This window comes from Solanum lycopersicum, chromosome 12, assembly GCF_036512215.1.
Source record: "Solanum lycopersicum chromosome 12, SLM_r2.1".
In the NCBI taxonomy this organism is placed as follows: domain Eukaryota; kingdom Viridiplantae; phylum Streptophyta; class Magnoliopsida; order Solanales; family Solanaceae; genus Solanum; species Solanum lycopersicum.
In genome coordinates this window covers 60,553,210-60,578,194 of record NC_090811.1, presented here as the reverse complement: position 1 = coordinate 60,578,194, position 24,985 = coordinate 60,553,210, and the positions used below count along the sequence as shown (strand labels likewise).

The following is a 24,985-nucleotide window of genomic DNA, read 5'->3' as shown; positions in this document are numbered from 1 at the left end:
AATGAGATGATTTTCAATCACACAAATATCTTAGGATTGTTTTAAATCAGAAGTTTTATAAGTCTTTCTTTTATCTTAAATATTGTGTCAAGCCAAACAGTGTCACATAAAATTGGACAGAAGGAGTACAAGAATATAGATATCATAATATTCAAATGTCTTACAATAGTGAATGACAATCCTACTTATAAGTCGAAAAATTCCTTTCAAATGTCATTATATTTATGCCCAAATTAGTAAAAAAATTATCAAAAATGGTCTCAAACCTAGGAAATTTGTATAGATGAATGTATGTAATTCATGTATTAACTAAATGGTCAATCTCATTCAATAAATTTATAACAATCCCGCTTAGATGTTTATAGATCAAGTGTGTTGTTAAAATCTTACTAGGAAGAATCTCACGGAAAAAAGTCTAGCGAAGAAAAAAGGGTACACACATCTCATCATACGTCTTTAATGCTACTTTATTAAAAGTCTTACTAGGAAAATCTAATTGGGACAAAATCATTATGATTAAAGAAAATAGCACAACACGTATTTCACTCTCTCTGATGAAAGTGTTGCTTGATATCTCGGAAACGGCGCACTTCAATCTTATATTTCAAACTCTACTCTTGATCTGAGGTGCGAAGAGAAAGATTTCTTTTTTATGACTTCCACTTATCGATCCCGGCCCAGAAAAGTGACCGACCAGGGCAGGGCCCTATTGATAAATGAAAGAAAGGGTTTATGAGCCCTAGCCCTGTAAGCCCACACCTGTGTAGAGTAGATCGTTCAACACCTACGTAATGTTGATGTTGACAATTCCTTAATGAATAATCTAAGATTGTCAGATTATTATTTGAACTTCTTTCTTACCTTTTTGATGAAGATCATGTGTGAAAAAGAAGTTAGGTGAAATAAGTTCTGAGTTGTCTCCTTTAATTGCTTTCTCCTTTCAACAAGCTACACATGCAACATTTATTTTTGTACCTGGCAATGTTTTGGACAGCGAAAGGTGACAAAAGTCGACTATGGTTTTTCTCACGGTGAGACATTCACCTTTTTGAATTGAGGCACCTATTAATACGAAATATTAAAAATATCTAATTACATATATAAATATCCAAAATCTCAATAGCTATAATATGTATTAACAAATATTTCTATTCAAAAACTAATAGTATATACTACTTGCTAGAATACTAGATACAAAAGTCTAGAACTTTGAAGACCCAGTAATTCAAAAGACAATTGACTAGCAATACTAGAAATCTTAAAGCTCATTCTTCTTCGAAATTATCCAACTCTTGAAGATCAACATCCTTTACATCATGATTATATTGTTTTTCATCTTCTTCCTCCTTGAATTCTTCCTCAATTAGCGTTTGAGTCCTACTTAAAGTTGAACTTGTAGACGTAGTCTGCACTCATTTGCCCTTGCCAAATGTTATTGATCTTGAAGAAAGTCCCCTAAGATGTTAGATACTCTCGTTAGCTCCAATATCCATATCAACATTACCTCAAGTAATATCGCCTTACTCTTGTACTAGTTCATCATCCAACTAACTATTCATTTGAATCATCAATGATATTCGAGAAATTGGATCAATGTTATCACGAGCATCATAATGACGTTGTAATATTCTGTTGTACTTGATATATACTAGATCAAAGAGACGTGATAGTGCAAGCATATTCCCTTTATGGAATGAATATGTCAAATAAGTTATATATATAAGTGTATAGATACTAATAATAATATAATATGAAAATTAGGATATAAAAAAATTTCTTACGCGTTAAAACAGACTCCAATTTCATTCACATTCGGATGAGCTATAAGTTAGGCTTAATATTTTTATCGCAAATTTTTACAAATTTGATGTTTGACTACCAAATAATGACCGCCATTCAACTATAATAAAATAAATTTAAAGATTAATGAGTATAAGTAAGTCAAATAATTTAAGTAAGAGCTAAATCAACTCACTTACCCGGTGACCTTGTGTCTTTTGTTCTTTATACCTGACCAAAACAAATAGTCCATCCGCCATTTTGTACCTAGGAAATTCAGCGGCTATTAAATCTTTTGTATTGTTATATCAGGGTTCATCTTCTCAACACATGCATAATACTCCTCCCACTTACTAGCTAGTAAATTGCCCTCTCTTCTTGAGTTTCATAAAAAAATTATGGGTTCAAAATATGGCCTGCAACATGTAGAGGCCGATGAAGTTGGTCTAACCAACCACCTTGAGTCAATAATTTCAAACATTTTTTCATATTGCTTCTTAACTCCACGAATATCCCGTGTGATAGTTTCTTTGGCTCTATCCATTGCTTCATAAATATAGTTCATTTGTTGTTTTTCTATCCGTCCACCAAACGAAGCACTTTTGTCAAAGGGTCACAAATCTTAAGTGCCTGAACAACATCATTTCAAAATTGGGCATAAATAAGAAGGTTGACAACTTCTTTCCCCAAAGTTTCCTTTGCTTGAAGTCCATTTGGTTGAGAGGACTAAAATTTTCAAGTTTTTCTTTTGGATGTGCATAGCTCTCATAGTTAAGAAGGCCGTTGCAAATTTTGTCTTGAATGGTTTCACCAAATTTCTTTGCTTGGTGAATTTTCTCATCAAATTTAACAACAACGACCTTTGACTAATGTAAGAATGGATTTTAATAGCCTTCTTAAAAGCTGTTAAAATAATATTATAGTAATTAGTAGCTAATGAGTATTAAATATTAACTATAAAGAAAGTTAGATGATTGAAGAGTGATATTGCCGAAAGCATATTGATTAATCTTTAATATGTCACCAAATATCAAGTTGATGCAACAAGTAGCACATGGAGCCTAATAAATGTGTGAGTACATGCACATCATCATGTTTTCCGCTTTAACATTCTCACTATCATTATCGGTGACAATTTGTATAACATTTTTCGATTCAGTTCTTTCAATAATGCTTTCAAACAAGTTGTACATTTTGGTGGAATCGATAGATCCATTATTAGCATCAAGAGAACCAAGAAATTTTACTACCGATTGGAGAATTCACCAAAATATTGATGATCATTTAATCATTTCACATAATGGAACATCCAAATTTTGTCAATGACATTTTATGCTCATCGACAATTTTTTCCACTTTCTTCACCTCTTCTCTTAGGTGAGCAACTCTCACTTTATGGAATGTAGGAGGCTTCATTAAGAGGTCGTATTGTCCTACTGCCTCAATGAACTTATCAAATAATTTTTAAATTGACACAATTAAAAGGAAACTCTGCATCGTAAGTTCATATTGCAAAAGCACTTACCGCATACTATCTTAGAATTTTCTTGGTTTCAAATTCCTGTCCTTTTCCAAAAGTCTCCTTCTTGTTGTGATTTTTGTTGAAAATAGAGATTCATAGGGGCTTTTGTCACGTTCCGCACGGTGGATAATGTACCTCCACTAGAAGACATCTTTAGAGTTTTAGAGGGAGGCATCATTTAAGCATATTCATCCCATATCGTCATCATTAATATTAACATATTCTTCTGGCTGTCTCACTTGAAATTTCAAATTACTAGCAATTTTATTTGTCATATAAGCCCTTATTTCTTATTTAATCTCCGACGGACAAGATGTACATCGTTTTACATTTTTGTAATCACCCACTAAATATTGCTTGTGCCGAGTAATATCACCATTAAAAGTAACCCTACAAAAAATACAACTAACTAAATCTTTTGTTGATCTTCGAGGACCGTAATTCCATCCAATGTCCCTCTTTTTGCTAGCATCCAACGTCATTGAATTCACTATTTACAAACAAATAATTACTATATTAATTAAAAGGATTAAATTTTTTTAAAAAAATATAGACATAGTAGTGAGCAGTCATCAGTGAGCAACAAAAACATAGTAACAAATACAAAGTAGTGAACAACAAAAACAAAGCAACAAAATAGATCAATTCAGTATTGTTCACTACCATAGATCAACCGAAGAAGAAATAAGAAACTGATGAGAAGAAAAGAAGAGGAGAACTGATTTAAAAAGAAAAAAAGGTTGAGAAAAAATAATAAAAAAAAGATCTTGTTGTCATACCTGGCAACGACTCGACTTGCACAAAGGAGAAGAGTAGAAGTAGCAGATGCGACTCACGACAGAAGAAGAGAAGAAGAAACAAACCCGACTGGCGATGTGAATGAAAGTTTGCACAAAACCTTAATTTTGACTAATATTATTAAGTCAAACCTTTTTTTAGCCATACCTCGCCATAGGGGTGGGCTTTCGGTTCTTCAATTCAATTCGGTTATTCGATTTTTGGTTTTAGAAAAGTGTCCACCATATATTAAATCAAACTAATTTAGTTCCATTCAAATTATTTTACTTCCATTCGATTAATTCGGTGTTTTTAAATCAATTTTTTGATGTGATTGAAAAATAAAATAAGGACAAAATATAAGATACTTAGAAATTTAAACTATGTTAAGGAACGATGTATATCATTGTGGAACACTTATTGTGCTAACTTAAAGAGTACATTTTTCTTTATCAAAACATTATGCATCCAACTATTTCTCGGAAAAAACAAGTACAAAGATGGTTCATTTAGATTATGTACATTGGTAGAAACATATTTGAGTTTCTCTTGAAAATTAATATTTGAAGTTAAATATTGAATTGTACATTTGTTGTCACAGTGATTTGTCCAAGAATGATTTAATAGTTAGTTGATTTTTTAGCTTTTAGTTAAGAGAATGCCCATATATATATATTTATTTATTTTAAAAATAAAAATTTGATTATTCGATGCACCAAAGTTTTGAGACCCTTACACACAATATCGAATCAAAGAAACGAACTTTTGAAAAATAACACGAGCCAAAAAATCAAATTATTTCGATTCGGTTCGATTTCTCAATTTTTTTAGTATTTATGCTCATCACTATCTCATCTAGTAATCGCTATCACCTTATTGGCGACATACCTCGCCTATTTAATTTTGCCTCGCCACACTGTGAACAGACTCTAGAGCCTCGCCTCGCCTTATTGCATTGGGCTAAAGATGAACGTTTTCACAAAATCGGTACCTCGTAACTGAAATAATCTTTTTTCAAAGAAAAATTACACATTTTAATGGGATAGATTGTTGGTCCCAATCAAGCACATTTCTGACTTACTTCACGAATGAATATTATTTCTGCATGATTTGAAAATATAGTGTAGTAACGATCCGATCCGTCCTTATTTCAATACCTCATATGCGAAGTCTCAAAAATGTCTTAAATTTTCGTGTTAAATTAAAATTGGGGCACAGAACGAAATTACTTAGATTTGAATTGATCTAAGCTGAAGTCAGCTTGTCATAGTAAAAAATCTTCTACTATGGCGACACCGCTATAGCACCTAAATGAACGTTGTAGCGGGATCGACGAACTAGACCCTAATTATGCGATGTCTTTTATTTTCCCTTTCCAGGAATAAACAGACGAGGATTGCTCCAAAAATATTCCTCGCGCCACTCAACCCTGAGAACAATGGAGTAGAGGATTTTCAACGCTAAGAAAGTTACAATTATCATTTCAAATTCAGCCATTTTCAGCTTCCTAACCACATATTATATGAATATTACTATCTCTCCAGATAGGTACATATTCAACTTACCATCTAATATCATTCAACAACTTTCAAAATGCCAATATTTTTAATTAGGTGCCTTACCATCCTGACAACAATAACCAAGTATGATTTCACCCCTTGAAATTTCATGCCCGAAGGATTATACATGAAATATTCGACAATCTAGAACGTGTTATGTAAACAAAGTCTAGTTTAACTACTCAGGTAAAACTAATTTATTTGGGTGCCAAACAATTGCTGAACATGAGCTTATGGCTTCGTGGGGAGAATTTTGACGAATGTAGGCTTGAAATTCATGGGGTTTTACCTTCTTTACGGTGGAATCCGTTCAATAGCTTAGGATAGTTTTTGGAGTAATCCTCGTCTATTTTATCAACGAAGAGTAGGAGTAAAATTTTAAAAATTCATATTTTCTAGGATCTCAACCTGTATGTCTCGCTATAGTGACCATGCAACTGCTATAACGATGTGTCATAACAAAAAATTCTTGCTATGGCATCATGACGTCAACCCGGATAACTTTGTAATTTTAAAATTTCATCATGTCACCCCAATTTAATTGGACAATGTCTTTCAAGAAAAATTAAAACTTGCACGAGGTGTCGTTCGAATAACGATGAAATATATCGTTACATCAAATAAAATGAAACAATTGTTTATTTCTAATTTAATCATGCTTTAATAAAAGATTTAAGGGGATACCGAAAAGGAAAAAATATAATTTTGTTGATTTATATTGAAATAAAAAATATTGAGATTTTTATTCCACATAAATTGTAATATAAAAATATTATTATAATAATTATAATATGACAGGATGACGACCCTTATACTTGACTCACATTGTAAATTAGATCATTCTACTTCACAAAATTTCAACTAGACACTTGAACTCGTTCATGTGACAACCTTATCTGTCGTTATTCAATAGGGATCTCGTGATGAGTCCCAATTTTTTAAAGATCATATTGGCATTTTAAAATTGCAGTGATGCAACAAAATTTTAGGATTTAAAATTTGATCTGGGATGAGATTATTTGTATTAGGAAATCCTGCTCTGGCGGCATGTCAGACGCTATAGTGGAATCAACGAGGTAGAAACAAGTAAATGCAAATTCTTTTAATTTTCCTCTTTTTTTTAGTGGTAAAACATACGAGGAATACTCCTAAAACCTTTCAAAATACGGTCCAAGCTTGGGACAAGAGAGGATAAATTCTAGTGCAAGGTAGGTAAAACCATCAATTTTTTTATTTACGTCCATCATAATTTGCCCCATGAAGCCAAAAGCTCATGTTCAAAGTTCTTCAGTAGTTGTCTGACATTCAGGTTGACTGTGTTATTCACTCGGTAGTTACATTTGTCTTTACTTACATCATATCTTGTATATTATCGAAGATTGTATGCATGGACCATTGGACACAAATTTGAATATTCAAATATGGAGTTATTTATGTCTTAGGTTGATGATAAACTTTATAAGTCAATGTTAACCTTGTGATGATTGCTAGATGTTATCCTGGGAAAGTGAGTTGTGGAAAATTGGATTCCAAACCAAAAATTATTTGAAGGTTGGTGATGATTAATGTGGTCTAAGTTAAGTTGTATGCTTGTTAGTTGTCTCTATAATGAAACATGTGTTATGCATATTTGAAAACCATAAGAATCGAATGTAAACTGATGGATTGTTGATAATCTTATGCAATGAGGGTATTTGTTTACTTGTATTTAGTTTACAAGTGTGATTGTGATTGTGACTGTGTTTGTGTAACCCTTAGTTGGATCGCGTATCAAGCCTGATATATGTTATCTCTTGTTTGACTCATATCCACTTTTGATACATTTAGTCGATTCGTTCAAGTAAAATGCTTGGTGTATAAGTAAAATTAAGTGCCTGGGAACACACATGGTACAAATTACTATTGGTTGACTTGGGTATCACGCTTGATACGCGTTACTATTAGTTGGCTCAAGTACGTTACTTGATATGTGTTTCTACATAATTGACTCGGGTACCACGCCTTGTAGTGTTTAATTGTTCTCTTGTATGTTGATTTCATGAATGATTCATGTTTATTTCTTCATAATGTAATTGTTATATGTTGGTCTTTGACTGACTGAAATTTGTGTCTAGATATTAGGGTGATTTCTTGTTTAGATCAAAATTGTATGTTAAAACATTGTAATAGGTGTCTTATGATCCTTAGTGGTTTGGGTTATTTGAAAGGTGTAATGGATTAGTTATATTGGACCGTAACATTATAGAACAAATTCATGTAAATGTAAATCTGGGCGAGTATGGGAAGTCAGAGTTATGTTTCTGGTGGAAATTATACATATATATTATCTATTTTACTATGTTGTAGTCATCAGGTCAAGCTGATAATTGGAGGTTTGTTGCATAGATTATTTGTTAGGATTGTTTATTGTTGTTAAAAGGGGTTTGAAACATATCAAATAAGAGAGAGTGAGTCAACGTAATTTAGTAGGAAGCTAGGTTAATAAGGCTAGTGAAGGGACTCTGAGTTTGATAAAATAAGTGGTGCGGCAGTGAAAATGACGCCGGAAGAACTAAATTAGGAGTTATGGTCATGATGGTTAGATTAGGATACTAAAAACGTGTGGCAATAGTTTGGAGCTGATGATTGTCGTATTGCATGTTTTTGTGTTGTTTGTAACATGGTATAGTTTGATTGTAGGGTCTATGATGCTTGTTAGATGAAAATGATCTCCGGTATCTTCTACTCCTCTTCCTTCATGGTGAAAGTTGTGTCTATTAATTTTAAAAAAGTTGCGTATTTTCTCACAAAAATATTTTATTTTTATCAAGGTTGAGCATTTCAACATTTAAATAGGGTGTTAACTTTTGTTTTTCACTTCCACATTTAATGTCCACTTGGGGGTAAGAATTCTCCTATCTAAATGTTAGAGTATGTGTCCGCGCAACTCAATGGGTTGAATCGTGACAGTTCGAAATAAGAATTTCAATCCACTTAGTCAATGTTGTTCTTCACTTGCTCTAACACGAGTGATACATCATATCTACGTCAAAAAAATTAATGTCATATCATAGAAATATTATTGATCACCTCATTTTTATATTCATTACTATTTTTTTTGTTTCTTTTATAAGGTTTGAATTTTATATGAAAAAATTGAATGTAGCTAGAAATGATATTTTATAAATAGCCATCTTTTTTATTGTTACACCCTAAGGAGCTCCACCACTATTTATGATACATTAGAACAAATAAATCAAATGAAGTACATACCAAAATATATAAAAATACGAAATATGAAATCGTCTAAGACATGAAGCTCATTGAAAAGTGAAACACGAAATGGTTAAGTTTATCGGAGTTGCAATTCTGGCATGTAACAATGCCTAATTGTAATAACAACGAACACACATACATACGACCATAAAAAAAAATTGACTGACATTAATGAGTGTGCCGATAATATAGATTCATATAAATTGAGTGTATGTTGGAGGAAACGAGATGAAAATGTCAGAGCAATGCTAGAAAGGTGTATACATAGTCAGATTTAAATTTTCAAGGTGTAGACTAATATTTTCAAGTATAAATCTAGTGTCAATAGATTCGAATAGGTCGTATCTATGTTGGAGGAAACGAGGACAGTAATGATCCTAAGATGTTGCTTTAATGATAAAAATGTCGGAGCAATATTAGAAAAGTGTATACACGGCCAGATTTGAGATTTCAAGGTGTAGACCATCATTTTCAGGTATATATCTATGTTTATAGATTCGAATAGATCGGTTTAGAAAAATTGAAGACATTAATGATCATAAGACGTTGCTTCAATGACGAAAATGTTGAAACAACACTAGAAAAGTGTATACACGACCAAATCTGAAATTTCAAGGTTCAGACCACCATTTTTCAGGTATAAATCTAATGTTTTACCATTATTAACATATTTTTTGATTCAATTATTTTTTAGATCTTATTTTAATTTTAAGTTAATCTAATACACATAATTGCAGTCACTTTTAAGAGCAAGTTGCCACACACTTAGACCACTAAAAAAATTATATGTCATATATAAGTTCGATCAAACATTTAAAGAAGCTTAAGATGAGTTCATATATATATATATATATATATATATATATATATATTAAGAATTTAATAAATAATTATATAATTTATATTTTGGAATTCTAATTCCTTATCTCACCAATGTCCCTAAATATTAGAATTTTCCATATAATTTCGAAAAGAAAGATTCATAATAAAAGAAATTATATAATTCATATATTTTAAAGCTCAAATATATTAGGATATATATATAAAATATAACTAGTAAATTATAATTACAAATTGTCAAATATATCTTATTTGTAATGTAAATAAAGAGTAAATAGAAGTAAAAATAAAAAGGTTGAACATTTGGTGTTGGGCTTGTGGAGTAATAGTATCATCTTCATACAATCTCTTATTTTGCACCTCTACTGATTTTTCTACCTTCATTTCAAGTTGGAAGAGATCTCTTCCGGCCGTTAACTGGAGTTTCCCTTCAATCTGATCTCTAGCGGCTCTTCATTCACGAATCTCTGATTCACTCAATTCATCCAAAAAGTTCCGTTTACAAAAATGGTGAGTTTTCTAGTTTCAACCAATTTTATAATGACTTTTGCGTTGTCGGATCTGAATCATTCCGATCCGGTTATGTCTTCCTCTCGAAGTTTTGCATATTGTTCGAGTATTTTTAAATGATTAAGTTTGCACCTATTGTTATGAAGATTCATGATTCGTTTAGGGTTTTTAGTTTGTTTGAGATCTGGTATGTTGTTATTACTAACTTAATTTCACTTGCTGCATTGTGTTTTTGCGCAATCTGGAACTCGATATCACAGCCTCTGAGGTTGGAGATTAAGGTATGTAGCATTGTTCAAATTGGAATAATACTGGTGGTTTTGTTTGTGGGATTTTTTTATTTGTATGTACTTATGTTTTGCTCACTGTTGTTATTGGATCAGAGAAAACTTGCTCAAAGATCGGAAAGGGTAAAGTCAGTGGATCTACATCCTTCCGAGCCATGGTAATTGAACTTACATTTTATGAAATTAGATCAATTTGTTTTCTGATGCAATATCTGTGCTCGCTTTCTAGTTTTATAATGTTATATATTGGAATGACTTGGCCCTATTAGAGAGAAATGGATATTAGAGAATTCATTTAGCTGACGCCAAACAGTCGTGAGTTGAGGTAGTTGATTTAATTGTTTATTGGAGGGCTATGTTTCTAGGATTTTTTTTTTTAAAACTTTGTTTATATTTTGGAGTGAGGGATAGAGTGGGGGTGAGCTTAGTACAATGTTGAGTTCGTTTGATTAAGATGAGCTGTTTATTTTATCATTAATTTTAGCTTTCCGCAGCTCATTCTTTGTCTTCCTTCTTGCAGGATATTGGCAAGTTTGTATTCAGGGACTGTATGCATCTGGAACTACCAGACCCAGGTACCAAAAATTGTGTTGTTTTTTTAGTAAGTTTGAGTTCTCAAATCTTCTGTGAGACATGTGGAACTCATAGAATGCCATAGAGATACGACGTTCTAAAATAGAATGTGTGTAACGGGATATGACGAGATGGTATATCTTATATGGCCTTAGACCAAATCTTATTATACATATGTGGAAACCTACAATAGCTGGTCTGATGCGGTAGCTTAATTCAGGCCACGCTTGAATGAACACATCATGGAATGTGAACACTGGAATTCTTGTGTTGGTTGTGTGTTGATTCTTCAATGTGTTAATATTTTTACATAGCAGACTTAGGTTGGGAGGATTGGATGGAAGTATAGAAAGACAATCTGCAAACTTATTTATCAAAAAGGAAAAGATGACATGCAAACTTTTTTGATGCTCAATAAAGAGTTTTTAATGAAGAAATAGCTTTAAATTCGGGCCAGAATATAGTTGCAAGATGTGCAAGTTTCCAGTTATATCTAACATCTACATCCTATATATAGTTTAGGTTGGACCAAAAAGCTACCATGGACATTTCACTACACTTATGGTTAATCTTAAAAAGCTCTATGGTTCCTTTTGGTCCCAACTGTCCACCAATTTACCAAATGGCCTGGGGGATAGTATTCTGGACTTGTTGAGTTCTCTTATTCAGTCCATCTTTGTTCCAGAACTTTAGAAGCTCTCAAGTGGAGTGTGGCCTGGTTTCAGTATGGCTAAAATATGCACCACTGTCAGCGAGTCACCTTGCAGTGCAAAATTGATGACTAGTATCTTTTTGATGTTCTTCGCATATAGGACATCTCTCTTCACAGCTGACACCCTCTTCTCTAAGGATTAGTTTGAGTGTGGCAGATTTCCCTAACTACTAGCCAAGAGAAATAGGAAACCTTTAGAAGGGCTTTGCTGTGCCAAGTCTTCTTCCTTGGCCAACAATCTGTGTTAGCTGAGAACATCTTCTTCATCTGATTGGCTCCCCCATTTAATGGAATGACACTGATGTTGGTTTAGAACAGCGTTTTTAGCCTCAAGTTATGTCCTTTGAATTTTCCTGTCATTAATGTTTCTTCTAAGAGAAAGGTCCATCCTTGAGTACTATAAAATCAACAATTTCAGCATTGTGGAGAGTAGAAATGACGTGAATGATTTTCTCAATAAAAAAGAAATTAAATGCTATTCTTCTGAGGGTAAGTATCCCAACCAAGTTTTCTTCCCAAATTAGATCTTTTTGCGTTAACGGTGTGTCCAAGGCAGCTTGCGTGCACCTTGACTATTCAACCTGTCACTATTGTCAATGGCACACTTAGCCCTGAGCGAGGCACAAAACAACACTTCGCCTTTCTTAGCCAGCGTATTATTGTTCTCATCAAGGCCCTAAGACATACTTTTTCTTGCCAATGAGCGTAATTCTAAAGAAGTGACAATAAACAAATGATGTTTCACCACTAGCACAGGTACCTAATAACTTATCCATCAAGACTTAGGTAGACGGGAAAAAATAGCTAGTGTTTTTTTGTCTATACTGGAATCTGATCTTTGGTTGACAAGGTTTGCTCCCAGACCACTAGGCCACACCCATGTGCTGATTTTCTATCATTTCCCAGTAAAAAATTTAGTTTACTGCAGAAGTTGTCCAATGTGTTACCATAAAACAGTGCCATGTGGTGAACTTGAGATTCTGGTACTCCAGGGAGAACCCAGAGTAAATTTCCGTATCAACAATTTCTCCAAAGTGCTTTACCTTATCTTATCAAAAAGTAGTTTCTTCTGAAGTGTGTTTTCCTCTTTGTTGAACACTTGAACATCCTATGCCATTTCATCTAATGACTTACATTATGGTGTTTCAAATTCATAATTCCAAAACCACCAAAATTTTGGTCAAATTAACAATTTCCCTTTTAACAAAGCAAATTTATTTTGTTTGTGTTGCATTGTAAAGAAAATATCTTCTCATTTTTGATGCACTTTAAGGAGCCACAGTTAGGAAAGAGTGACGTGGTGTAAGTGTGGAAAGCATCTAGAACATGGTTAATTACAGTATCTCTGTCGCTTCTAATTTGACCACTTCTTTCCCATCCACTTGAAACCCCCATTCCAAATAGTTGTAAGAGCTATGTTTACCTCCAAGAGGCAAGCCTAGACACTTCATGGGGAGGGATCCAATATTGGGATGCAAGATATGGGCAAGTTGTTGACTATTAGGAATCTGGTTAACCTGGAAGAGTTACTTATAGATGTGAAAATGATTATGTCTTTAACGCTTGTTGTTTACTTCGAAAAAGTAAGTTTTACTTGTGAATTCAAGTCACTTTGATGTATTCTTTACCTGTGCAGCCTTTTGGCTCTCTATCCGATTTCTTCCATTACCTGCTTTTTGCATTCTTCAGGTAACATCTTGTTTTAGCCACAATGGAGGACCAACAAGTTAGATTATTAGCATTAGTACAAAAAGTGTTCCTTAATATTGTATCTGAAATCGATAATGGCTCTTATAGGAGTTCAGAATTTTAAAATGAAGTATTCATGTTCTTTGAATCATCACAGATGCTACTATTTTTTGCTTATGTGCAAATCCATCTTCTTCGGTTAGTAAATATGACAAAGACATTACATCTGCACGTTTAATATTGATAAAAAGAATGTGTTTAATAGCATTGTCTGACAAGAATGTTGATGGATAATTCATTTTGATGCAGACAATGGCTAAATCATTTGAAGTTACTGAATTACCAGGTTAGTTTGTGATATTCAAATGGTCTCTTTGAGTCAGGATTTTTCCCAAGCAACTTTTGCTTTACATAGGTTTGCAGTATTTTTATACACCTAAGTTATTGTTTTGCAGTTAGGTCAGCGAAGTTTATACCACGCAAGCAATGGGTTGTTGCTGGTGCTGATGACATGTTTATTCGTGTTTACAATTACAATACCATGGATAAAGTCAAAGTATTCGAGGCACACACAGATTATATTAGGTGTGTGGCTGTCCATCCTACACTTCCATATGTGCTGTCATCATCTGATGACATGCTAATAAAGCTCTGGGATTGGGAGAAGGGATGGTTATGCACTCAAATATTTGAAGGTCATTCCCATTATGTGATGCAAGTTACCTTTAATCCGAAAGACACCAATACTTTTGCTAGTGCATCTCTTGATCGGACTATAAAGGTAAGTGTTTTTCCCTTCCTCATATCATTCTGTTCTTCCTCCAAGAAATTGGTTAACATATTCATGTCATTCACCTATGTAACGTTTAGATTTGGAACCTTGGCTCTCCTGATCCAAATTTCACGCTGGATGCTCATCTTAAAGGGGTTAATTGTGTAGACTATTTCACCGGGGGTGATAAACCCTATCTAATCACTGGTTCTGATGATCACACTGCTAAGGTTTGCCAGTCTTTATCTGTTCCCATATTCCATTCTTACTAATTAGGGTTTGAATTATTTATGTATTATTATCCATGAAACAGGTGTGGGACTATCAGACAAAAAGTTGTGTTCAGACTCTTGAAGGCCACACCCACAATGTCTCTGCTGTATGTTTTCATCCCGAGCTTCCGATTATAATTACAGGTTCTGAAGATGGTACTGTTCGTATATGGCACTCAACCACTTATAGGTAATGGCCGGATTACCTGATTATCTCAGCTTAGTTCAAAATTTCATATCAATGACAAAAGATTGGGTTTGCTCATTTTTGAAAAATGACTGTTTCTAGGAAGTTGTCTTATACTTGTTGGTTTCCATTACTTTCGAGAAGACACCGACGGTTGGTTTGGTAGGGTGTATAAGAATAATGTTGAATTTGGTGTATTAGTATTGCTGACACTTGCGATGTGGATATTAGTTATGCTTGTGTTAGTTATATTGAGATTATCTCTTATGCAGCATTTGGTTTGGTGTCTTAAAAGTGACATGCATTGCATAATTTTTTTAAAAAATACCTGTTTACAAAAATACCCTCCACAAATACGGTATAAAGGATGTGGAAAATATTTTGATGGGTAATTTTATCTTTAATTATGCTAATGCATGCACTAAAATCCCTTGCTTTACTAATGCAATAGCTTTTCTAATGTTCTTTACCAAATGACCCCTGATTGCTCTACATGTATATATACATATTTAACAATTTTTTAAAGAGGAAAATCTTTTCTATTATTGTTTGTAGTTGTTTAAATCAGTTGCACCAGGTAAGTAGAAGGCTATGTGAATTTTCATATTTATTACATTTGATGACCAATATAAAATAAGTGGCAAGTCATACTTCATCTGTTAAGAGCTGTGCCTTCACCACTGAAAGCTTGTTACAGTTTTCAAGCTGCATGAAGTGTCTAGTTACCATTCCCTTTGTCCAAATTGGAATCCTATCTCAGCACCCCCATTTTTTAAAATAGAGTTATGATCATTTTCCTATAAAGAAAAATATATTCGTATTAGTAATACAAGAGTTACATGTGACCCCTTTTCAGCTTTAACACAGCGTTTTTCTCTTTTCAATTCCTTGAAAACAAAGATTGTATACAACCTAATATGTTCCTTTCAAGTCGACAAAGTAAAATGGGGACAATTAGTCTGGGATGAATCTAACAGCAGCCTGAGATGTGGTACAGAAACTTCTCGTTTCTCGTCATCCTTTCTTTTTTACTTTCACTCTTATATTTCATTTTTAGGTTCTCATTTCTATTCATATATTAAAAAGGACTTTGAGTGTAATTGGTCCATATGGATTCTCTCTTTGGGCCATGGTCATCATAATTGTGCTTTCTCTTCCGACTACAATGGTATTTTCATGTCCTTGTTACCTGTAGGAACTTCTTTTTGTTGTGGGGTTTGGACTGAGGGATTAATGGATATCCTTCCCCAGAGTTTTTGTTTCATACAAACATAATCTATCATATGGTGTTGGATTTACACATCTTTGTACCAGAGCTGGACCTTGCTTTATGAGATACTTTTGAGCAAATCAGTTTGTGCATTGAAACGTTTCGAAGCCCTCTTTTCTGTTGTACGCTATAGCTGAAGTAGGTTTCCCATTTTCCTATCCACAGAGGCACAGACCGAAGCTTAGCATCTTTTGGTAAAATTTATCTAGTGCCAATTCCTGATGTTACTTTTTCACTTGCAGTTTTTTGGGGGTGAAAATGATTGGTTAAACTCAAAAGTTGTTACATTCCACAATTTTCTCTAAGAAGCTGAACTTCTATTCGAGTGAAAACTTTCTATACTTGAACCAAGGGTGTGGTGCGGTCAAAGAAGTGGGTTTAGAACATGAGGTGTCAGGTTCAAATTCCAGTAGAGACAAAAAAAAGGTGATTCTTCCCATTTGTCCTAGATTTGGTGGACAAAGTTTTACCTAGTATATGTTGTTGGTGGGAGGTGACAAATATCTTGTGTAAGTGTGAAAGCTGGCCCAGATACCACAATTATCAAAATAAGAACTTTCTGTTACTTAAACAGGGTATTTCTTCTTTTGGTGACTCTGTTCTCGAAATGATGAGTCAAGTGGTTTTGTATGCATTCTTGTTATTCTAACTCCTTACATTCTCTCTTAAGTCCTTGTGCTTGAGTTACTAATCCTTTTTGTTTGTTGGCATCTTCATGTAGACTTGAGAACACTTTGAATTATGGTCTTGAAAGAGTATGGGCAATTGGTTACATGAGAAGTTCAAGGAGGTGAGTATTTTCAATCAATTAATAGTGGTATTTGTTCTCCTTGGAAGTCCGAATATTTGCTTGTAACTTAAATTTTCTTTTCAATTAGCTTGCTTGTTCATAGCTAGAAAAGTTTTTCTGGACGAGTAATTAAGGAAAGGTCATTATTAGCCGCGTCCTAACAAATTGATAAAATATCTGTGACTTAAGGAAAAATTGTGGAGAAAAGAATTAGATCATCATATTAGTTGTGTTGTTTGTGCACCCAAGGGTGTGTCCTAGTGGTTAATGAAGTGGGGTGAGTACCATTAAGTCTCAGGTTCAAATCCCAACAAGTGTTGGTGGACAGAGTTAACCGGTACTTGTGCTGGTGGGAGATAACAGTTAATCGGTGGAATTAGTCGAAGTGCGCGCAAGCTGGCTCCGGCACCAAGTTATTATTTTCTTTTGGGTTCTTTGTATTTCTATAGTTCTAATTGCAGTTATGATGATTGTGCTACATGTACAGGGTTGTTATTGGTTATGATGAGGGAACCATCATGGTGAAACTTGGCCGAGAAGTACCTGTTGCCAGTATGGATAACAGTGGAAAAGTTATTTGGGCTAAGCACAATGAAGTTCAGACTGTTAACATCAAGAGTGTAGGGGCAGATTACGAGGTATGACATCTCACTGCCTCAACTTTTACCCTCCTGATTGTTCTTACTGCCTTAGTGTTATATGAATTCATGTCTGCTTTATCTTTCAGGTTGCTGATGGAGAAAGACTGCCTTTGGCTGTCAAGGAACTGGGATCCTGTGACCTCTACCCACAAGTGAGTTTGATTACTGAACATGCACATTGGTGTAACCTTGTATAATCGGTTTTATAACAAGTGAATTAGATTAGTCCCCAGTGAAAGGCTGTTTCTATCACTCCTTTAGTTTAACGATCTGTCCATATATTTGAAACCATACGCACCATTTGAATTTATTGACAGGGTTCCAAAAAGTTGTTCTTTTTATATTCCCTAGTTCGTTTGCTTTCAGTTTTAATAACTTGATGAATTCATTGTTATATTATTCGGCTTTCATGCAACCAAGGTTGTGGTTTAGTGGTCAATCATCAAAGAAGTGGTTGAGAACCATGAGGTCACAGGTTCAAATCCCAATGGAGACAAAAACACTTAGTTGATTTCTTCCCATCTGTCCAAGCCTTTGTGGACATAATTGTGGTGGTGTGAGGTAGTAGGTACACCATGAAATTAGTCAAGGTGTGCACAAGCTGGCCGAACACCACATTTATAAAAAGAATCTTGTTTAGTAGTTTAAAGAGTATGGATATAATATAGTAGTTGGCATTTTCTGTCTTTTTTAATTGGGTTAGCATTAGAAATTTGACTACCGAAGTTCATTTACTTAAAATCTTGCACTTCTTGTTCACAGAATTTGAAGCATAATCCAAATGGAAGGTTTGTGGTTGTTTGTGGAGATGGAGAATATATCATATATACTGCTCTAGCTTGGAGAAATAGGTCATTTGGCTCAGCTCTGGAATTTGTTTGGTCTTCGGATGGAGAATATGCTGTGAGGGAAAGTACTTCAAAGATTAAGATCTTCAGCAAAAGTTTCCAGGTCCAAATTTGCCCTTCCAAACACCTTTTCCAATTGTTTTATGATTTGCATTTGCTGTCATTTGATTTGTCTCATGATGTACTGCTCAAATATTCTAATCCAATACCCCCAGCCCCTCTCTGTGCTTTCTGCTTTAAACTCTCTACCTTTAATGAATTACATCTGACTAAGCTTGGGAAGTAAGTTACTAGTTCACTCATGCAATAAGTTAAATAGACATTAAAATGCAATTACTTTCTCTTTATCTTGAAGCAGAAGCAAACAAGTTGTATTTAGTGTATTTCTTCAAATTCTGACCCAAAAAGTAAATTATGATAATATCTTTCAGGAGAAGAAGAGCATCCGACCTACTTTCTCTGCTGAGCGCATCTATGGGGGTACTTTATTGGCAATGTGCTCCAATGATTTCATTTGTTTCTATGATTGGGCTGAATGCAGGTTGATACGGAGAATTGATGTTAATGTCAAAGTAAGATATATAAAGTTTTACCTCAATATAGTGTAGAGTGGTGCTTTACTCTTTTAGTTGGTAGTTCTAATTTTCTGCTGTGTTCTTTCGCTTCAACTTTTTCAGAATCTATACTGGGCCGACAGTGGTGATCTGGTGGCAATTGCAAGTGATACATCGTTCTACATACTAAAGTATAATGTAAGAGCTCTCTTTTACTAATTTTTAAGTTCATGTGTTGAAGTTTTTTCTTCCATGCATTATTGTATTAACAATCCTCCTACCATTTGATGATAAACCTGCAGCGAGATGTGGTGTCTGCACATTTAGATAGTGGAAAATCAGTAGATGAACAAGGTGTTGAAGAAGCTTTTGAACTTCTTAATGAGATCAATGAACGGGTCAGGACTGGGATTTGGGTTGGGGATTGCTTCATTTACAATAATTCTTCCTGGAGACTTAACTATTGTGTTGGTGGTGAGGTATGATAGATCCTCTGTACTGCTCCTCTCGGCAATTGTATTTGGAAAACATCTTTTCTCATGCTGAGTTAGGGACATACTTTTTGTTAATTTTAGGTGACCACAATGTTTCACCTTGATCGTCCCATGTACCTACTGGGATATCTTGCTAATCAGAGCAGGGTTTTCCTGATTGACAAGGAGTTTAAGTGAGTAAGCTTGTGTAAGCTTTTAATAAGGGAAACCAAAAATTGTTTCAATAGATACATAAACTCATCTGCTTTCCTGTAGTGTTGTGGGATATACTTTACTCCTTGGCTTGATTGAGTACAAGACACTTGTGATGCGTGGTGACTGGGACAGAGCAAATGAGGTCTTACCATCAATTCCTAAGGAGCATCACAACAGGTATTTTGCCTGTTTAAGTCTTTCAACATGGTTGTAAAATGTGATTAACTGCATCTTTAAACTTAGAGATGTCGATGCTGTAATTTTATGTTGTGAAAATGTATATATCTGGTGCTGTACTGGTTCCTATAAGAAGTTGTCTCGAATACAACTAGTTTGTAAGTTTTGATTTTTGTCTACTATATAGTTACCTGATTTTTGATTGAATGATTTTTCCTACCAGTGTTGCTCATTTCTTGGAATCACGTGGAATGATAGAGGAAGCATTAGAAGTTGCTACAGACCCTGACTACAGATTTGAACTAGCTATACAGCTGGGTAAATTAGAGATCGCAAAGGTGAGGGCTAATAACTAGTGAAATGTGGTCTCCTCAGCACCTTTTTTTTTTTAAAGAAATATTAGTGTGAAAAAAATAACTGTATGTTGTTAAAAGTTGCGGCTCTTTCTATGTATGCAGGAAATTGCGGCAGTGGCACAGAGTGAGTCCAAATGGAAGCAGTTGGGTGACCTAGCCATGTCTAGTGGAAAGGTAACTGTTACTTATTGCCCCTTGAGCCAATTTTTTTTGGTGAAGCAGTTATGTCAAAGAGGAAATGAAAACTTACTGAACTTTTAAAGAGAAAACATGTAGAAGTTAAATGCTAAGCGTTCTTCCTTACATTCAAGTGAACTTTCGTATCCAAAATGTCTCTGCGGAAAACCTCTGATTCAGAAAATAGCTAACCGGTAGCAGATTCCGCAGCTGCCACTTGCTTTTTCTGTTGCCAAAGAAATTTATATGCAATATGCTTTACGATGATGAACTGTCTGTAGTGGTTGCTACCCAATTAACACTTCTCTTTCTCTTGGCTGATGGAAGTAGCAGAGTCAAGTATATCACTCTGTATAGGATAATAGTTGATACTCTGTTGTCCTGTCATCTATTAAAGTTTTTCCTCTGTTTCTGATTGTAGTCAATAAGTGTTTATCTGTTTATGTCTTTTACATGTCAAAAGAAATGTTGGAGAATCCTGAGTATTTGAATTAAACAAGGTCGGGGTGGAGTGAATTGGATTTAGAGAACTCATTTAGCCAACGTAACTAGCCTAGAATGGAGTTATGTTATTGTTCTTCTTGTTGAAAAGTAGCAGAAGGTGCTTTGGAGTTTATTTCTGCAGCATCCTAGTAATGTTTCTTTTGCAAAATGCATGTGCTTATTTACTTCTCATATTTTTTCATTTTTCATAACTGCTGCTGTTTTACTATGTTTTGTAGCTTGAGATGGCAGAGGAGTGTTTGAAGCATGCAAATGACTTGAGTGGTTTGTTGCTACTCTATTCTTCTCTTGGAGATGCTGAAGGAATAACTCTACTAGCTTCTCTTGCAAAAGAGCACGGGAAAAACAATGTTGCATTCCTTTGCATGTTCATGTTGGGTAAAGTGGAGGAGTGCATTCAGCTGTTGATTGACAGGTACCTTTTCTCATAATCCTGCATATATGTATATTTTTCATATTGTAATGATTTCCATGTGGTATTATGTTTGCAGCAATCGGATACCTGAGGCTGCATTTATGGCAAGATCTTATTTGCCTAGTAAGGTTCCTGAAATAGTTTCAATTTGGAGAAAGGACCTCAGTAAGGTTAGTGATCTTCCTTTTTGTGTTTGCTTTTCTGTATGCTTTCTGCCCCCTGGAAAGTTTTTTCCCAGAGCTGGCTTATCCTGTAAGCTTAGTTGCCCGGACTCTTCACTTTTGATGCCACACTCGTGTCGGATTCTCCAAAAATACACTACATTTGGTGAATCTGACACGCACCCGTTGACATTTTTGAAGAGTCCGAGCAACATAGCCTGTATTTTCAACTTTAATGTAGGGAGGGGTATGAGGTTTCTTGACCATTAAGCAAATGGTGCAAAGAAACTTCAAACCTCTGTACTTCTTAATGAGTCTCTTTACACCTGTGGTAGCGAGTTCGAACAAAATCAGACATTATACTGTTTTTTTTTTCTCTCACTACTGCGCTATCTATTTGATATGATGTGTGCCACAAACATTTATTTCTTATGTTTTGGGAAGGCCACTGATGCAGATTATTTTAACCTAAGCATTTGGTCTTTAATCTGAAATTGGTAAAGGTTGATCATTAATGAAAATTCCATGTTTACTGTTCAGACTTCATGCTGTTTGAGACTGCCAATTGTTCTCCACGGCCATAAGCACAAAATCTTTGACCTTGTTTTGCATTAATGATGCATGCAGGTTAACCAGAAAGCAGCAGAAGCTTTAGCTGACCCTGAAGAATATCCTAACCTGTTTGAGCACTGGCAAATTGCACACGCTGTTGAAGCTAGAGTTGCGGAGGAAAGGTAATCAGTACACAGCTCTTTCTTTTTTCCATGCATCTTGTTATGTTCTGTTCTCTACCTGCCAGTGTCATTTTCAAAAGAATAATGCTTTGGTTTATGGAAGTTCCTCGTTTTTGCTCTAGTGTCTCACACTGTCTGCTCGATTTGTTGCTCGTTCCTTCTTGCTTGGAGTATGAACTTAAAAGGGATGTGTTCTAATTTCAATATGTATGGGTCTGTTGAAAGATTAACTTTTGTATTAACAGACAAAATTTCACTGGGAAAATTTGTTCCAATTTGGTTGCTTTCCTAATTTTATGTAGGGGTGTCTATCCACCAGCGGCTGATTATGGAAATTGTGCTGATAGACCAACTACTAACCTTGTAGAAGCTTTCAGCAACTTGAGAATGGATGAAGAACCACATGAAAACGGAGTGTTGGATCATGAGGTATAAGATGGACATGTTTCTAATTTTTTTGGTTACGAGAATTGCTTTCTTTTTTTTTCCTCAATAAAAGTTTGTTTTCTTTACATGTGATTATATTCTTAAAATAACAAGTAAAAGAAAATCTTCTTTACTTAGCTAGGTTTATGTGAAGTTGACAATTGTTCCCCTTTTTATAAAAAAAAGTTAATAGTTTGATTATTTTATATTAAACCTATCTTTGGCAAAAGGTAATCAGTATAGTGATTGTTTCCCTTGGTTTAACTGGTTCAGGATGCAGAACTGAATGGTGATGAGGTGCTAGAACGGGGTGAAGATGACCTTCAACAAGAGGGCCAAGAAGAACGGGGTGAAGATGACCTTCAACAAGAGGGCCAAGAAGAAGCTGTTGTGGTGGATGCTGACTCTACTGATGGAGCAGTACTCGTTAATGGAAATGAGGGTGATGAAGAGTATGGTACGAATACTGAAGGAAAACCGTCAGCCTAAAAGCAATTGGTTGGGTTGGTGTGAAATCCTAGTTTTGTTGCTGGTGATTAATTGAATTTCCTTTTGTTGCTAAATTTCACTTTCATTGATTCCAAATTCGTGTCTTTTCTTTTTATGGTTCTTTATTTTCATCATCTATCATATTACGCCTGCAAAATAGTAAAATAATTGACTTTAGATTGTAACATTTTAAACAATCATCTCAATACCCACCCGTCTCCAGTGAGAGGAGAGAACATATAGCACATCTGTGTAAGACAAATGTAACGTTTTGTGTTTATTTTTCCTTGTGGGAAGCTTTATGCAATTTTTTCTCTCATCAAGCTTTCTTGGGTATCTGACTCAAATAGTCATCTCTACTCTTGACATCCTCGTGTCATTTGAGCTTCAAATGTTGCTACAAGTGGTTAAGATTTTCATCATGTTGTGGCCCACCTTAGTCTGCTTGTGGCCCACCATAGTCTGCTTTCTGTTATCTTTGAACAAATTAGGTCTGTTGCCTGTGATTCTTCTTCATCTTGTTTTCACGCTTTTGTTAACATAATTGTTTGATGTATATTTTTTGTTTATTTATGTTGCCATTTTCGCTTTCTGTCTCTCATACTTTTCTGCTTTGATGCTTTTGCAGTTCTTACACCACATCATTAGGTTCAGCCAAGACAGATGGTTCCAGTTGTATGTAATCCGTCCTTAAGGTGAGAGTTGAATTTGTGCATACACTCCTAATGCGATGTGTTTTTTTCCTGGAGAAAGTTCTTAATATGTCTATGTGATAGGGCTCTTCATGTCTCATTTTACTTCCTGACTGTGTGTGAAACATTATTATTTTAATTAGCCTGAAACAAGTGTCAAACTTAAATTGGTGTTTTCAGCACAAAATGCAGTTAAAGATTTTTTGCAAAGGCACAAATATATACATATATTATAATGCAAGGAAAAACAAACACAATAATTATATTGTCAATATACTTTTTAGTAGTATATATATGTTCTTATACTAAAATTTTAATTTTATATTCCTAATCTCTTAAATTTGTTCTACGATAACATTATTTTTCTGTTAATGCTTTGCTTTACCAGCTAGAGTTAGTGTTTAGTGCTGTTCTCTTTAATATAGAGCGCATGAATGCTGTGGTGCATGTCATAAGCCTTGGTACCCCCACAAAAGTGTTCTCTAAGCTAATTGAAGTGCCCAACATACAACATCTAGTTTTAGGGTCTAAACCTGTCTCAAATGCGCCTTCAACAACATTGTTTTGCATATTGTTCGATTAAAATGCTTCCATATTCTTTGTTCTACTTTCTTGGGATTGTTGCAATGAAACAAAGAAAGGCATGTTAATCTGGCAATGCCCTGAGTCCATGTTATACAAAAAATTTCTGGTAGGACTAGCAAAAGATCATAATAGTTGTGTTTTGCATCTCTCTAACCTTCATAGTGGTAGTCCAAAATTTGGCTATACTTCACCTGGTAGAAGATCCAGTGCAATGGATATTCGGCTTCTCTAAACCATTGCCTTACTGTGTCTAACAGTTTCTCCTTTGCGATCTTTTCTTGTATTTTCCTCCTAACATTACTGATTGTTTGTTTTTTGTTTTCATTCTAAGATTCTGCTGCCTTAGAAGGACAGTTCAAGGGACCGCATGTCTGTTCAGCCAGTGTTGTGATTTTGTAGCAATGAGTTTTGTCAGGATGCTGTAGAATGACATTTGTTTCCAGCTTTCCATTATTCTTTCAGAGGCGTAAATTCGTACCTTACAAATTCTTATGTGCCCTTGTGAATGTAGAAAAACTTATACCATATATAGAAGCGGGAATAGCGGAGAAAGTGTTTTTTAATTTGCATCTCTTTTATTAAAATGTGGCTCAAGCAAGAGGGTGGTGCTAAAGAGCTCACAAATTACTCTTGCACCTGGGTTTCAAAATCTGGCTCTCTCCTGGCAATAGGAGAAATCAAATAGGGCTTTACATGCCAGTGTTGCTTCGCCACTCTTCCAAAACGAAACCTGGATCAGCTCC

At 34.7% G+C, this 24,985-nt stretch overlaps 1 protein-coding gene across 3 annotated transcripts; it reads left to right on the top strand.

The window, feature by feature from the left end:
- Positions 1–9,865: 9,865 nt before the first annotated feature.
- On the top strand, positions 9,866–24,805 carry LOC101264409 (coatomer subunit beta'-1). 3 transcript variants are annotated; one of them, XM_004252281.5, is made up of 26 exons: positions 9,866–10,242; positions 10,503–10,523; positions 10,626–10,687; positions 11,050–11,104; positions 13,813–13,849; positions 13,959–14,284; positions 14,374–14,505; positions 14,589–14,737; positions 16,726–16,794; positions 17,282–17,432; positions 17,522–17,587; positions 18,198–18,386; positions 18,715–18,855; positions 18,961–19,035; positions 19,140–19,316; positions 19,413–19,504; positions 19,587–19,703; positions 19,927–20,041; positions 20,162–20,233; positions 20,959–21,155; positions 21,232–21,325; positions 21,944–22,050; positions 22,353–22,479; positions 22,750–22,933; positions 23,594–23,660; positions 24,574–24,805. In XM_004252281.5, exons 1-25 carry the CDS (start codon positions 10,240–10,242, stop codon positions 23,611–23,613), a joined length of 2,778 nt encoding a protein of 925 aa, XP_004252329.1. In that variant the 5' UTR covers positions 9,866–10,239; the 3' UTR covers positions 23,614–23,660; positions 24,574–24,805. The 3 variants fall into 3 exon arrangements, 1 of the variants encoding a protein (XP_004252329.1); XR_738937.4 differs by having other exon boundaries at positions 9,987–10,242; positions 22,750–23,008; XR_738938.3 differs by having other exon boundaries at positions 9,989–10,242; positions 22,750–22,979.
- Positions 24,806–24,985: the final 180 nt, after the last annotated feature.

Coding starts and splice junctions, on each gene's coding strand:
- LOC101264409 (XM_004252281.5), top strand. Junction 10,524..10,625: donor CTCTGAGGTTGGAGATTAAG/GTATGTAGCATT, acceptor TTATTGGATCAG/AGAAAACTTGCTCAAAGATC. Junction 14,506..14,588: donor CTGATGATCACACTGCTAAG/GTTTGCCAGTCT, acceptor TCCATGAAACAG/GTGTGGGACTATCAGACAAA.